Below are 16,627 nucleotides of genomic sequence, written 5' to 3'. Positions count from 1 at the left end.
GGAAATCCTTTAAGTCCTCAGTGTAAAACTGGGTGCACTCCAGGGCCTCACAGCAAAGTCACAGTTGTTCTGCAAGAGATTGAGAGGGCCATTGATTTGAAAGAGGAGTAAAACAGCACTTGCCGTTTCCGTGGTCTGGTTCCAAACAGTTTATGGCCTGGAAGTGGTCCACGACCCAGGGGTTGGAGACCCCTGTACTGACCCCGCATTGAGCATCATGTATTGCATAAAACCCACCAGTGGTGGCTCGATAATTCACATTTTTATTGTTATAAAGTATTAGTAGCTGGTACCCGTGCTTCACTACGAAACTGTGTGATTGAGCTTGATATATTGACAGTTAAAGTTTGAAAATTAATGAGTAGCTACAAATGGGCTTGATACGTTGACACATAAAACTTGAACATTTATGTATAATGTGTATATTCTACATAATTTATGTAGAATGTGCTCACCTTAGCATCAGAGCGGATTAATATAAGGCAACTGGCAGTTGGAACAGAGTTCTTTTCAGGTGGGGAGGGGAAGTAGAAATCTAACTCCTTAGCATCAGAGCATGTTAATATAAAACAACTGGCAATTGGAACAGAGTTCTTTTCAGGTGGGAAGGGGGAGTAGAATGTTTAACTCCTTAGCATCAGAGCGTGTTAATATAATACTGTATAAAAGAAATACTAATGATCTGATGGTTGTTTCGAAAAATCCTTTCTTAGCGGTCACCTAGAAGCCAAGAGGGACATATGTGCCAAATTTCAAGTTTGTAGGCTATACAGTTCTGGAGATTTCATGATGTGAATGTTTTTTGGCTTATATATTTATATAGGTTATAAAATACCAAATACAAAAGTAAATAAGAAGGTAATGGGGGGAAGGGAAAGGGAGGGGGAAGTGAGGAAAGAAGCATTGACTTCTGACTGTTTCTGTTGTAGTAGAATAAGGCATTAATGACAAATCACAGCCTTTTGCTTTTCCATAACAGATCTGTCAATCTAATCTACAAAAGTCAACATTTCATTCTTTTCCACCTCAAGCACAAAGTGCAGAAGCGCTTTCCAGTGGTGGTTTATTCAACATAATATGACTTTTTTTCCCTGGGAGCTCGGACCAAACGGCCATTTAGCTGGAGGTGCTTAAATTCCAGCGAATGCTTCTTGCTGTGTTTACACCGCTCCAAAGTCTGACATTTCTACCTTCTAGGGACCACGCGGGTGGCAACGACAAACTTGTAAAGATGGAGCCTGGGTTACGAGTGTACGGGGGAGATAGCAGGGTTGGAGCCCTCACCCAGAAAGTGTCTCACCTGACGACATTTCAGGTAAAAATGAAATGAAACCGGGTGGGGGAGGGAGAGGATAGATGGGCCAGGCACTTTCTGAAACTTGCATCCTATTCAGACTTGAAGGTGTGTGCTTCTCCTGGGGCTGATGACCCTTCACAGGTACCCTGTTTCCCCCAAAAGAAGACATTACCTAATAATGAGCCAAGGTGGCACAGTGGGTAGTGGCCACTAAAGCTGACTGCTGGATCTGCAGGTCAGCGGTTCAAATCTCATCACCGGCTCAAGGGTGACTCAGCCTTCCATCCTTCCGAGTTGGGTAAAATGAGGACCCGGATTGTTGGGGGCAATATGGTGGCTCAGTTAAAAAGTGCTATTGCTAACATGTTGTAAGCCACCCTGAGTCTAAGGAGAAGGGCAGCATAAAAAAAATGAATGAATGAATGAATGAATGAGTAAGTAAGTAAGCCCAATCGGGCTTTTGAATGCATAGCAATAAGGCCAAGCGCTTATTTCAGGGTTCAAAAAAATATAAGACAGGGCCTTATATTCGGGGAAACATGGTAGTCCTTGAGTTAATTGAGCCCAAAATTTATGCTGACTTGGTGGGCCAGAGGAGTTCATACAAATAAAACAAGAAGATGGGGTTTTGTAAATCCCCCAAAACAAACACTGCATTTGTTTTTCACAAGAAAAAAAATTAAAATAACCAAGTTAAGTGGTCCAAGACGCCTGGTAGGCATGAAAGCTGCTTATGGATGCCCTTGATTAGAATAGAATAGAATAGAATAGAATGTAGAATAGAGTGTAGAGTAGAATGTAAAATAGAATAGAATGTAGAATAGAATAGAATGATTGTCATACAGCATAAATAAGTAATCAGATTACATTAGGAAGCAGTCATTATAAATTGTAAGGATACAGTCATACAGTCATAAGTGGGAGGAGATGGGTGGTGGGAACGATGAGAAGATTAATAGTAGTGCAGACTTAATAAATAGTTTGACAGTGTTGAGAAGAATTACTTGTTTAGCAGAGTGATGCATTCATGAAAAAACTGTTCTTGTGTTTAGTTGTTTTAGTGTGCAGTGTTCCATAGCAGTGATGGTGAACCTTTTTCTCTTTGTATTCCAAAAATGGGAGTGCCACCCTGCACATGCACTCATTACAGTGCATGCCCCTCCCCGGGTTGGGCCGTTTTTCACCCTCAGGTTTCCCTGAAGTCTCCAGAGTGTGAAAAATGGGCAAAATAGAAGTTGGGAAAAGCAGACTTCTGGTTTGCCCATTGGGCCATTTTTCGCACTACATAGGCTTCAGGGAAGCCTCCTGAAGCCTGGGGAGGGTACAAACAGCCTTCCCCAAAGCCAAAACTCAGCTGGCCAGTACATACATCTGCATTGGTTGCCGATCAGTTTCCAGTCACAATTCAAAGTGTTGGTTATGACCTATAAAGCCCTTCATGGCACCGGGCCAGATTATCTCAGGGACCGCCTTCTGCCAAACGAATCCCAACGACCAGTTAGGTCCCCCAGAGTGGGCCTTCTCCGGGTCCCGTCAATTAAACAATGTCAGTTGGCGGGGCCCAGGGGAAGAACCTTCTCTGTGGCGGCCCCGGCCCTCTGGAACCAGCTCCCCCCAGTGATTAGAATAGCCCCCACCCTCCTTGCCTTTTGTAAGCTCCTCAAAACCCACCTCTGCCGCCAGGCATGGGCGAACTAAGATAATCTTTCCCCCTAGGCTTCTACAATTTATGCATGGTATGTTGTATGTATGATTGGTTTATAACAAGGGTTTTTAGCTGTTTTATTATTGGATTTTTACATTCTGTTTTTATCACTGTTGTTAGCCGCCCCGAGTCCACAGAAAGGGGCGGCATACAAATCCAATAAATAAATAAATAAATACATGCGCACTGGAGTTGACATAGGGCAACGCCTTGTGTGCCCTCAGCTATGGCTCCGCATGCCACCTGTGGCACACATGCCGTAGGTTGCCATCATGGCTCTATAGCATCAAGAGGACGAGTTGAAACAGTTTATGTCCAGGATGCGAGAGGTCAGTAAATATTTTCACCGCCCTCTTTTTGACTTGTGTAGTATACAGGTCCTCAATGGAAGGCAGATTGGCAGCAATTGGTTGGTTTTTTTTGCAGGTCCCATTGTCCAATTAGATGGTATTGTTATGGAAACTGTCCAACGGTCTTGGTTGAACATCTGGTTAGATGACCTTGGTTCCCACGCTAGGATCTCTTGCTGCAGCCTGGAACTGGCCTCCCTCTCCCCTGTTATTGTGCCAAGCTGAAAAGCAGCAATGGCTGCAGCCCAGCAAAAACGGCCCTTTGAAGTTTGCAGTTGTAAGCTTTTCAAACCTAGGTACGCATATAGGTCCTCCTTGGCTTAGCAACAGTTCACATAGTGACCTTTACAGCCTCCCCATGGTCATGTGATCAAAATTTGGACGCTTGGCAACCAACTCATATTTATGATGGCCGCAGCGTCATAAATCACAGGATCCTGTTTTGCGACCTTCTGACAAGCAGAATCAATGGGGAAGCCAGACCCACTGAACTGTGTCACTAACTTAATGACTGGAGTGATTCACTGAACTGTGGCTAGAAAGCTTGTAAAATGAGGCCATCTTTATTTACTTATTTACTTACTTATTTATTTATTTGTTTATTTATTTATTATTTATTTATTGGATTTGTATGCCGCCCGTCTCTGAGGTCTCGGGGCGGCTCACAACACATCAAAAACAATATATCAGATACATATATCTAAAAATCCAATTAATATAACTAAATAACTTTAAAAAATCACTAATAAGGTTTAAAATCATTCATTCCATTCACACATCAAAAACATACTACACTAGCCAGAGGGCTAAGGTCTAATGGCCCCAAGTCTGGCGGCATAAATAAGCTTTTACGGAAGGCGAGGAGGGTGGGGACAGTGTGAATCTCCAGGGGGAGCTGATTCCAGAGGGCCGGGGCCCCCACAGAGAAGGCTCTTCCCCTAGGTCCCGCCAAATGACATTGTCTAGTTCAGTGTTTTTCAACCAGTGTGCCGTGGCACACTAGTGTGCCGCGAGACATGGTCAGGTGTGCCGCGAAGCTCAGAGAGAGAAAGAAAACAAGAGAGAGAGAGAGAAAGAAAGAAAGAGAGAGAAAGAGAGAAAGAAAGAGCAAGAGAGAGAGAAAGCAAGCAAGAGAGAGAGAAAGAAAACAAGAGAGAAAGCAAGCAAGAGAAAGAAAGAGAGAGAGAAAGAGAGAAAGAAAGAGCAAGAGAGAGAGAAAGCAAGCAAGAGAGAGAGTAAGAAAACAAGAGAGAAAGCAAGCAAGAGAAAGAAAGAGAGAGAGAAAGAGAACAAGAGAGAAAGAAAGCAAGAGAGAGCAAGAGAGAGAAAGAAAGAGAGGGAGGGAGGGAAGGTGGGAGAGAGAAAGACATAGAGGGAAGTAGGGAGGGAGAGAGAAAGAGAGCAAAAAAGAAGAAGGAAGAGAGAAAGAAAGAGGGATGGAGAGAGAAAAAAGAGGGAGAGAAAGAGGGAGAGAGAAATAAAGCGAAAGGGAGGAAGAGAGAGAATTCTTTTGTCCAAACTTTTTTTAGCCCCCCCCCCCCCATGTGCCCCGTGGTTTTGTAAATGTAAAAAATGTGCCGCGGCTCAAAAAAGGTTGAAAATCACTGGTCTAGTTGATGGGACCTGGAGGAGGCCGACTCTGTGAGACCTAACCAGTCACTGGGTTCCATACAGCAGAAGGTGGCCCCGGAGGTAATCTGGCCCAATGCCATGTAGGCCTTTATAGGTCATAACCAACACTTTGAATTGTGTCTGGAAACTAATTGGCAGCCAATGCAGTCTGCGGAGTGATGGAGAAATATGGTTAAGCCTTGGAAGACCCATAACCGCTCGCGTGGCTGCATTTATGTCTGACAACATAAATTTTGGGCGTTGTGGGGATTGCAGATTGGTAAAAAGTAGGCCTTGTTCTTTGCCTGGAGTTACCAAGGCCTTTGGCCAAATTTATTCTTCAAATAAAACTAGAATGGGGACTTTCTGTCAGCATTCCGATAAATGTCTCTCTGCCTCGAACAGGGGTGTCAAACTCAATTTCCTTGAGGGCCACAACAGAGTTGTGTTTGATCTTGGGGGGTGAAGCGGGGGCCATAGTCAGGATGGCTGTGGCCAGCTTGAGGTCACTTGTTTTAGGGGTGCCTGTGGCCCAAGCGTTCTGCCAGCAGGCTCCCGACTCCATTTTCAGCCACACAGGCCTCCTGCGGGCCTCTCAGAGAAAATGGAAGGGCCCCCCGAGCTCTGTTTTTTTCTGGCAGAGGCACTGCAGGCTGGACCTTGGCTGTTTCCAGGGTTTCCAGATCCTTGCTGTCCAGATCCGGCCTCTGGGTCTTGAGTTTGACACCCTGGCCTAGAGAAAAGCTTTCTGCGACAGGAACTCTTCAACACAGGCCGGCTCAAGAAATGGGACCAATTGGTGCGACCCGATTCATTTGTTGCTCTGCTTCTTTCTACTTCTGCTGTGTCATCCACGCTGTATCAGAGACCAAAGTGGTGTCAAAGCATCCCTGTCAGTGTTGTGTGTACTCCCTTGCAGCGTGAGGAGTTTTCAGATTCGGAGGATGAGTGGGAGATCATAAATCTCCCTGCTCTACCAACAATTAGCAATGTTAGTGAAGACCACGGAGCTAATGACATTGACATGAGATTGAGTGACTCAAATGGGGGAGACCACAGATGGAGGGACGCTTGTTTTCGAAGGTTTCAGAAACGCTGGGAAGAAAGAGGGAGGAGATATTAGAAAGTAATTAATTAATGAATTAGTTCACATCCGGGTGTGAAATGGAAAAGACACTGAATTTGTTCAATCTTGCAAAAAAGAGTGGCTGCATCTGGAACTTGCTCCCAAAGTGTAAGCCATGATGTGTGATTTATTACTTGTTTCTTTATGACTCCTGGCTAGCCCTAATTAGCCATAAATTTTAGAATGACTTGTGGAATGTCTTTCATGTTACTTCCAAGCTTATCTACTTAGTTGCTGAGATAATAATGATGAGGAAAGAAAACTGCGTGCAGAGTTGAAATGTAAAGGAGAAAATAAAGAGGATATGTTTTACAATGAGATGCATTGAGAATTCCAAGTATTATACAAATCAGCCTGAAATTAGAACAGTAAGTAACCAGAATTTCCTCCCCTCTTCAGCTGGGCTCCCTCAACGTGAAATGCCTCTCGACTCCCTGCCACACCTCTGGACACATCTGCTATTTTGTGACCAAGCCAAACAGCTCGGAGCCCCCTGCGGTGTTCACAGGTACTCTCCAGGACCAGAGCTTCCAAACAGATTATTATTGTTATTCTGATATAGTATGTTACATATAATATTTTGTATATAATAAGTTATTTTTATGAGCCAAGGTGGCACAGTGGATACTGCAGGCTACTTCTGCTGACTGCCAGTTGCCTGCAATATGGCAGTTCGAATCTCAGAAATCTCAAGGTTGACTCAGCCTTCCATCCTTCCGAGATGGGTAAAATGAGGACCCAGGTTGTTGGGCTCTGTAAACTGCTTAGAGAGGGCTGTAAAAGCACTGTGAAGCAGCATATAAAGTCTAAGTGCTATCAGCGAATCTGTGCACAGAACAAGCCCATGTTCAAGAAAGTGTCAACTGTACAACCAGCAAAGGAATCAAACATCAAAATAAGCTTTACTTAAAACAGACAATGAAGCTGAAGGCAATCTCAAGACTGTGTTGTCTTGAAGAAATTTCGGATTTGTCAAGGTGAACAGGCCTGGCCTCACTTCTCACTGAACAGAAGTGGGGTATCTTTTTCTCTTGGAAAGGGTTCTTTCATGTGGGCCTTTCCAGCCACGTTCTCTGCTGAGCCCAAGACTTGGAAGGACAAGCAGCATCAGGTGATCTGAATGAAGAGTTGGATTCCTTTGTTGGGATCTTCCGACCGAAAGTGTCAAATTCCAGTCCATTGTTTCCTGTTGAGGTGTAGTTGTGGTCCATTTCATTTCACTGTGTTAAATTTTCCCATATTTAGGCTTCTCGTGTTCCATGTTTTCACTGTAATTCTGTCTTTGGAGCTTCTGATTCTCCTATCCCATCCTATTCTATTCTGTTCTATTCTCTGTTTTATTCTCTATTCTATTCTTTATTCTATTTTCCAATCCTATCCCTATCCCCTATCCCAAGTCTGTAATCTCTAATCTCTATTTCTATTCAAAAATCAAAATTTGTTTGTTTGTTTGACTTCTATGTCCTGAAAGACTCAGAGCGGCTTATAATAATAATATGAATACAATATACAGGGGATGGACAAAAAAATGGAAACACTTGACTTTTTGGCATCATGTTTGAACATGTTTAAATCAATCAAAACTTGACATATTTTAATGTTTTTTTAAAAAATTCTGTTATTTGGTATGTTTTTATAAACTATCTTTTTTTTTACAGAAATTTAAGGAAATTGGTTATAACCTTCTAGAAATGGCAGACCTCTCAGACTTTCAAAGAGGCCAAATTGTTGGTGCTCAAATGACAGGTGCTAGTGTAACAGAAAGTGCCCGAATGTTTGGCGTTTCAAGAGGTGATGTCTCAAAAGTCATGACTGCTTTTGAAAGAGAAGGGAAAACGTCCTCAGCCAAGCACAGGCCTGGTCAAAAGTCGAAGTTGTCTGAGAGAGACCGTCGGACTCTAAAGCATTGTTAGAGCGGATCGCAAGACTACAGCTCCTAAAATCACTGCAGAGCTCAATAGACACGTACAGAACCCAGTTTCCACAAAAACTGTTCAAAGGGAGCTTCACAAATCTGGATTCCACGGAAGAGCTGCAAGGCGTTTCCATTTCTTTGTCCACCCCATGTAAATAGATACAAAGCAGTAAAAAAAAAAGAAGTCGAATATTTTATCTGAGACTAAAGCCCCATAATAAAAAACCCATTTGTTATTTTAAAAAAGTCGGTCATAATCATATGCATGCACACCATTCATATAGTTTGGCCATGAAAGATGTACAAAATGCATTGTTTGAGAGAGAATATCCACCTGAAGCATCTTCCTATGTTGCCACTGCCCAATTTAGGCACTTGCTTGCTTTACTTGGGCAACTGAATGATTAGTATGTGTTGAATAGGGTTTTTTTTATTTTAATTAGGATTTTAGTAATTGCTCGTTTCTTCTTTGACTTCATTTTATTATTGCCATTGTCATTGCAATTTTATATTGTTGGGAGCCGCCCTGAGTCCTTCGGGATTGGGTGGCATAGAAGTCAAAATAAATAAATAAACCAGGGTGACTGTCCCACCTTGAGCAGGTGATCCTGCTCAGATTAAACATGTGTTCCACATTCATCCCTCCAGGAACAAAACAACACCCACAATATAAAGCAGCTCAGCAGAACTTGAGGATGGTGGTTTATACCGGTCAATAAAATGCATTCGTCTAAAATAAACTAACATCGTAGACTAATCATAAAGGAGCAGATTACAATTTTTCTTTTACGACATATGCAAGAACTAAATAAATGTATAGGTTAGTACTCACTCTAGACAACCGTGCCCACGGTTTGTGTTCTTAGCAGTGTACCAGTTCTTGACTAGCAACGTAGCATCAGTTTCTATTTTCTGAACCTCATCCGTCTTCCAGGTGATACCTTGTTTGTGGCTGGCTGTGGAAAGTTCTTTGAAGGAACGCCAGAAGAAATGTACAGAGCTTTGATTGAGGTCTTGGGGCGCCTCCCTCCTGAAACGGTATTTTTTTTAAAAAAAATTGTATTTTTTTCACGTTCCACGTATATACATGGATACATATACCCAGGGGTGGGCAGCAGGCAGGAGTGGGTGGAACGCAGTTCCACTGGTGGAAATGAAGATGCATGTGCAGCTTCAGTTGACTGGCGGCAGTAATTTCCTGGATTACTGGTCTCAGCTCAGCTCTCCTGGTTTTCCCCTGCTGCTGCTGCTGCGCGCTCCTTGCTTTTTTCCTGTTTCCTCCTTCCTGGCCTCGGATGAGCTTCCCTCTCTCCTGCCTGGCTCCCCTCCAGCCTCACGCGGCCACCTCCCAAGGCCAGGAGAGGCCCGCCAAAGCAGTTGGGGCTGCGGTCTTCCCTTCGCGAAGCCCTCACTCAGTTCACTTGAAAGATGATGATCGTTCAAGCCACTCCCAAGTAGTCACATGGCTGGCAAGCCACTCCTACCCAGTCACATGACCATCAAGCCACACCCACAAAATAAGCCACACTCACAGTGTGGCAGTAAAAACTTTGGCTATATATATATATAATTCTTTTTTTCTGTAGAATCACCCAAATATGGGAGGGAGCACATTGCTTCTTTTTTGCCTCTCGGCCCCTTCAGGGGCCAAATCCAAGGCAGTTAAAATTTTTATAGCTGACAAACTATATTCCATATGTGTAACATATTTTTGCTGATAATGAAAAGGAAGGGAGACTAGTATAGATCTATCCAAGCTTATTTTGCTCTCATCAGCTAGCTATACCCTTACCGTGATATGAACCTGGGGAGTCTGCCTATAAGGCAGTAGCTTTAACCTCTAGACCACAGGTTCTCCTCCTCTCAGCTTGCACCAGAGAAGAGTGAAAATAGAACAAACAAACAAACAAACAAACAAACAAAAAGGTGGCTTGCATTGGCTGCCGATGAGTTTCCAGTCACAATTCAAAGTGTTGGTAATGACCTATAAAGCCCTACATGGCATCGGACCAGAATATCTCCCGGACCGTCTTCTGCTGCACGAATCCCAGCGGCTAATAAGGTCCCACAGTTGGCCTTCTCTGGGTCCCATTGACTAAACAATGTCGTCTGGCGGGCCCCAGGGGAAGAGCCTTCTCTGCGGCGGCCTCAGCCCTCTCGAATCAACTCCCCCCAGAGATCAGAACAGCCCCCACCCTCTTTGCCTTTCGTAAATTGCTTAAGACCCACCTATATCGCCAGGCATGGGGAATTGAGACATCTTCCCCAGGATTATCGAGTTTATGTATGGTATGTTTGTGTTGTATGCTTTTTTTAAATAACGGGCTTTTAGATACTTTCTTTTAATATTAGATTTGTTACATTGTACATTGGTATCTCTGAGTCTGCGGAGAGGGGCAGCATACAAATCTAATAAAATACAAATCTAATAAATTATTATTATTATTATTATTGTTGTTGTTGTTGCTGTTGTGAGCCGCCCCGAGTCTGCGGAGAGGGGCGGCATACAAATCAAATCAAATCAATCAATCAATCAATAAATAAATAAATAAGAATAAAATAAATAAAAAAATAAAAAAATATTATGATAGCCTTTTATTTTATATATCAGATTGGTTTGGATGTATTTGAAAAACCCATTATGCTGAGATTTGAAGAATTAAATGACTTGGAATAATGTAGATAAAATAATGAAGATTTAATATGAGAAGCATTATGAGAGCCTAAAAAAATTATACAAGAGTATTGATCTTTATGGGGCATTTGGTTATGATAGAGGACAAGAAAAATGAATGATGAATAAAATATTAAAGGTGAGGAAGCAATATGGCTTAAAATTAAAAAGCAAGAGAAAGAATAACAATCTTGGTTAATTAAGCAACTAGTGGTCAATTTGGGCCTAATGTTTTTTGGAATTAATTGGTAGAGATCCCAGAAGACAAAATTAGATTTCCCCCCCTTTTTAAAAGGAGTAGTATTTTAGTAAAATATACCTGGAATAAAGTATAATATATAAAGAATTTATGAATGCTTTATTAAAATGTATAACTTTGCATTTCATTGTAATATTGTAGTATTTGTATGTGTATTGATTTGTGTATGGAGTGATGGAGAAAAAATAAAAAAAACGTTTTGCAAAAACAGAAAAGAGTTTTCAACAAGTCCCAAACACAAAGGCCAAATGTATCCCTCCCTGGCTCCATAAGACCTCCCACCCTGTTTTAAGCAATTGAGGCAAATAACATTGTCAAATATGTATGGATTTGTCATTAATTTGCAATTGTTAAAATATTTTGGAAAGCATCTGGTGAGGCTTCTCCTGCAGTTTGGTGCCTTCTAATGTTCTCTTTTTCTGCTTCTTTTGCTGGCTAGAAAGTCTATTGTGGCCACGAATATACCATCAACAATTTAAAGTTTGCCCGGCACGTGGAACCAAATAACGCTGCCATCCAACGAAAGCTATCATGGGCAAAGGTAAGATAGTTTGTACTTTGCTTCCTTGGGGGAAAAATAGGAGTGGTTCCTAAGAAGTTTTGTCTCGCTCTTTTTGTAGGAAAATCCCATTTGAATTTGTCCAATGCATTAATGTAGTGGTTGAGAGTGGTGCGGTTGCCTGGAGGTGGTGCTCTTGCCTCACAATCAGGAGGGCTGTGAGTTTGATCGTAGGTAGAAGCAGATACAGTGGTACCTCTACTTACAAACCTAATTAGGTTCTTAAGTAGGCTTCTCCCTGCCTTTTCCGGCCCTGTTTCCTCCCAGGAGATTCCTAGAGAGGCCCCACGGAGGCTCCTCCCTGCCTTTTCCAGTTACAGTTTCGGAGGCTCGGGTTTGTAAGTGGAAAATGATTCTTGAGAAGAGGCAAAAAAATCTTGAGCACCTGGTTCTTATCTAGAAAAATTCAGATGCATTCTTAGGTAGAGGTACCATTGTAATTCTCTCTCTGGGCACATTGAGAATAGATCTACTATTCATCTGTATAGGTGTTATGGCAATACAATTAGCAAAAATGGATAAAAAGTTTATACCCAGAAGTTGGGAATGCAAAACAGAATTTGGTTCTTATTTTCATCCATGGTGGTGTTGTGAAAAAGCAAAAAGTTATTGGGGGGGAAATGAAAAAAAAAAGGGTAGAAGAAATTTTAGAAAGAAAAATAGAAAAAAACCCGGAGCTCTTTTTACTGGGAATATTACCTGAAAAATTCAGGGGAAAGGCAGATATATTTAATTTTATATATAATAACTGCAGCAAGAATTGTTTTCGTACAATATTGGGGAAAAAAATTATACCAACTGAGGAAGATGTAATAGAGAAAATAATGTGCACGGAAATGGATAAACTAACAATGGAATTAAAGAATAAGGCTGATTCTGAATACTATGAATGTTGGGGCAAGATCTGTTGTCTGTAAAAAAGGGAAATGTAAAAATATATACAGTAGTCAACAATGGAAAGGATAGAAAATTGAGGAGTAAAAGATAGATGTTCAGTGACAAAGGGAAAAGAAAAGATAGATACCAAAGTAAAATCGATGTATAGGAACTTTAAATAATATGTACAAAATAGCTATGTAAGAGAGAGTGAGCACAATAAGAAATGTAAAACAGATTTGCCACGCAAATGTCCAATGTTTTTAAATGTTATTTGTGGTTTGTATATATGTGTATGAATAAAAATGTATATTTAATTCTTTTTTTAAATATAACTCTGTAATTGGCAACTGGGAAGGACATCTGGTCAGTAAACTATCATCTCCCTTAAGTTGCCCAGACTCCACCCTGCAAGGGATTATGGGGTTATTAAAAGATGATGAAGATGATGGTGGTGGTTAATGTAACAGTTGACCATTGCAGCCCTCTGACCCTCCTTCCTACCAATTGTTCTGATCCAGCTAAGCTGCTCCAAAAGCTATCTTTCCAAGGCTTGGATTATCAAATAACAAGTCTTTATTTCTCTTCCACACTGGAAAATCAATCATCAAGGTTACAATACATTATGCTAAGCACAGTCCGATCACAGGCTGGATTTTCCGAAGCTATAATTCCTCTCTAATGAGCTTCTGGCATCTCCTTATCTCTGGGCCAGGTTAAAGCTAATTTCACACAGTTTTATCATAAAATATCAAAAGCTTACTGCACCGGGGCAATGACAGACGTCCATCTTTTTTAGGCAGTTTGCACAAGAGCACCCTTCTCTACAGGCATATTCAGGATGTGACGTCTCACCTAATTTACACATTCTAAATTAGCAGATTCAAAACTTTTTCCCAAATGTCTCCCCCTTTCTTTTCTCTAATCTTCTAAATATTGCGTCCAACCATGGACTGTCCTCTATTTTTTCCCCCTCTCCCCCACCCCCCATTCTCTGAAGAAGCACTGCTTTCCATGCTAACGTCTAACTGATTTTCAGGTAAGCTCTCATCTCCAGTGCTCTCTCCCACTTCTCTTAAATCACAGTACATTAAATCTTGTATCTCTTCCTCCTCCTCTGATTCTGACATTTCCGGAGGCTCACAGGGAACGCTCACAACGCCAATGGTTTTCCGTGATTTCTTTAAGGCCCTGGCAGAAACAGCTGGTTCTCCTGTTGGGAAGAGAAAAAAATGCTTATGCCCCAAAGTGTTACAGCAGGTTATCTCTGATGCAGTTGTGCTATAGGGGCGTCCTGCAAGGATCCTTCTTTTCTCAAGCTCTTCCCTTTTTTTTTAGGCCAAATACGATGGAGGGGAGGCCACCATCCCATCCACCATCGGGGAAGAATTCACCTACAACCCGTTCATGAGAGTGAGGTAATTTCCCCGTGCTGGGTTCCTACCGATATGGATGAGGACGGGTTCCTACCAGTAGTAAAAATGGAGCTGCACACGCAGCTTTGAGTTGTTGGCATGTATGTGTGCGCATCCCAGCGAAATTTTGCTTCTGTACATGCGCAGGAAGGAAAATCTCACGAGGGGAAAATCTCGCACGGGAAGAGGGGATATAAGTTTTATTTGTAGTTTTCCCCTTCTTCCTAATCATCCGTCCCCCTCTTCCCACTTTTTCCAGCATTAATGGTTTTCTTGAAGTTACTCTATAATATTGTTTCTCAACCTCAGCAACTTTTAAATGCTGAGGTTCTGTGGCATCGATAAAGATAAAGAGAGATAAAGATAAAGAGAGGCCCCATGGAGACTTCTCCCCGCCTTTTCCAGCCCTGTTTCCTCCCAGGAGATTCCTAGAGAGGCCTCACGGAGGCTTCTCCCTGCCTTTTCCAGCCCTGTTTCCTCCCAGGAGATTCCTAGAGAGGCCTCACGGAGGCTTCTCCCTGCCTTTTCCGGCCCCGTTTCCTCCCAGGAGATTCCTAGAGAGGCCTCACGGAGGCTTCTCCCCGCCTTTTCTGGTCGTGTGTCCTCCCAGGAGATTCCTAGAAAGGCCCCATAGAGGCTTCTCCCTGCCTTTTCCGGTTACAGTTTCGGAGGCTCGGGTTTGTAAGTGGAAAATGGTTCTTGAGAAGAGGTCAAAACAATCTTGGAACACCCGGTTCTTATTTAGAAAAGTTTGTAAGTAGAGGCATTCGTAGGTAGAGGTACCACTCTACTGACTGCTACCCTAATGAGTCTTTTTCTTTCTGGGCAGAGAAGCAACAGTGCAGCATCATGTTCGGGAAACGGATCCTGTTCGGACCATGGGAGCCATACGCAAAGAGAAAGACAGCTTTAAAGTGCCGAAAGATTAAACGAACCGGATCTCCTGCTGCTTTTCTTCTTTTTTTTCGCCCCGTTATTCAATTCAGGAAATTGGTGTTTTCATTGTTCTGTTTTATTGAGTTCATTCATATTATGGGATTTGGAGGGGAGGGGGGGGGAGGGAAAAAAAGTCACCAAAGCACTTTGCTGTTTTTTAAAAAATTATTCTTGTGCCCTTGATCATTATTATTATTATTATTTTTAGCGTGATGCACAAAAGTGGTATGGGTGTGTCTTCAGGGAGCAGAGGGTGAATGGATTTTTGTCATTGGTGTCCACTGTGGACAACGCTTATTTGACGCATAGGCTTTCTGGGAAGGTGACTTTGAACCCTCTTCCATCTTTTTCAGTCGAAATGCACATTTGAAAAGCTTTGTGATTTCCCTAAAAAGGTCAAGACGAACCTTTCTAACCTGCTATTCCAAATGCTCCTTCCATCTAAACATTTCTAATCTGCATGTGCTCTTTGCATGTGAGCACGCCATTCCCCTGAGTGCAACATGCCCGTCTCTCAGGGAAACTAAGCAGCCGGACTGTAAAACCCACAGACGAGTGAGGTTGCAGGAACAAAGGTAAATAGAGGCATTTGTATATCTTTAATTAGGGAAACGGGGATTGTTTTAACAGCACAGCACTTTAAAAAGGAAAAAAAAAATTCTTAAAATCTATTTTAACCGGTCATGGCTTCAACCAGAATTGATTGGCAACTTCATTAAAATATTCTCAGCACTCTGGAAACAAACTCTGAATTTTCAGAGATCGTTTGCAAGCTAGGGAAGAAGTAATGACAGTAGAAAACAGCATGTTTTTCCTTTCTTTTTGCTTTATTTAAGCTGCCATGGCAGAGTTGCACTTGCAAAGCCTTGCACCTCCTCCTTAAGCTTGAATTTGTCATTCCCCATTGGTTCAGCTATTGTACATGTAAATAAATATTATATCTAATAAATATTACTTTAAGAGATTAAGATGTTTGAAAAATCATCATTACCAAAGGAAACATAAGTCTGTCCGTGTCGAATTCTCAGGATACCTTGTTAAAAATGTCATTTCCTCTCCACTGAAAGTTACAAAGCGCCTTACTTTGAGTTTGCATTGGCTGTGGACAAAAAAGGTGATTTGATTCTTTTCCTCCAGCTTCCTCCAAACTTCCAAGATGTTTTACAGGTGGAATGGATCTTTTTTCCTGAACTTTTTCTAACCCTTCCTGAAATTACCGGAGTGACTTGTGCATAATAATGACAAAAGAGCATTTATTTTTGTGGTGGTCCACATCTGGCTCAGCTGGCCACAGATTTCGAGGACCAGGAGATGGAGGAATACTGACATCACATATAAATGTATAAGAACCTTAAATATATTGTAGTAGGTTGTTATATATTTAGGAAAGGTACGAGAAGAAGAAAAAGAAAAAAGAGAAAAGGAAAAGAAAAGCAAATTCGTATCTATAAACGTATAAGAAGTTGTGCTTGTTGTCAACCAATGTATTGACTATGTTGATCTATAGCTTCTAGGTTCATTACTATCAGGGTTCTTGATGTTTGTACAGTTTTCAACTTTAATTTGGATTAATTCTGGGCATTTTTCTTTCACGTACCAGGCTTCAGGAAGGCCTGTGCGCATGCGTGGGGGGGCAGTACAACCAATACAATAACATGATCAAATTTGGACCGCTACAAAACAAGAGGGTGGATGAGCTTTGTCATTTGTTTCTTTAATAATTGACAATCAAAGATGTTTTCAGTGAGAGTCAAGCACTCCAGGCAGGCAGGGATGCTTTCTCCGAACTGGGATGTGATGCACTGACCCAGATATGAAGTTCCAGAGGTCAGGCCGGTCACTTCCCACAGTGATAGCAGCATCTTTTAACAGAAAGCAAAGGACTAAACGATGGAAACAACAAC

At 41.9% G+C, this 16,627-nt stretch overlaps 1 protein-coding gene across 2 annotated transcripts in view; it reads left to right on the top strand.

The window, feature by feature from the left end:
* The window catches only part of LOC139172090 (hydroxyacylglutathione hydrolase, mitochondrial), a 30,308-nt gene extending 14,617 nt beyond the window's left edge, over positions 1 to 15,691 (top strand). For both annotated transcript variants that reach the window (XM_070760828.1, XM_070760829.1), the window contains exons 4-9: positions 1,198 to 1,315; positions 6,489 to 6,597; positions 8,939 to 9,042; positions 11,377 to 11,478; positions 13,711 to 13,790; positions 14,617 to 15,691. In XM_070760828.1, coding sequence (XP_070616929.1) covers positions 1,198 to 1,315; positions 6,489 to 6,597; positions 8,939 to 9,042; positions 11,377 to 11,478; positions 13,711 to 13,790; positions 14,617 to 14,716 — 613 coding nt within the window. In that variant the 3' untranslated portion in view covers positions 14,717 to 15,691. The remainder of the gene's footprint in view (positions 1 to 1,197; positions 1,316 to 6,488; positions 6,598 to 8,938; positions 9,043 to 11,376; positions 11,479 to 13,710; positions 13,791 to 14,616) is intronic.
* Positions 15,692 to 16,627: the final 936 nt, after the last annotated feature.

The sequence above is a fragment of the Erythrolamprus reginae genome, chromosome 9 (assembly GCF_031021105.1).
Source record: "Erythrolamprus reginae isolate rEryReg1 chromosome 9, rEryReg1.hap1, whole genome shotgun sequence".
Lineage (NCBI taxonomy): Eukaryota > Metazoa > Chordata > Lepidosauria > Squamata > Dipsadidae > Erythrolamprus > Erythrolamprus reginae.
This window is presented reverse-complemented; position numbering and strand designations above follow the sequence as displayed.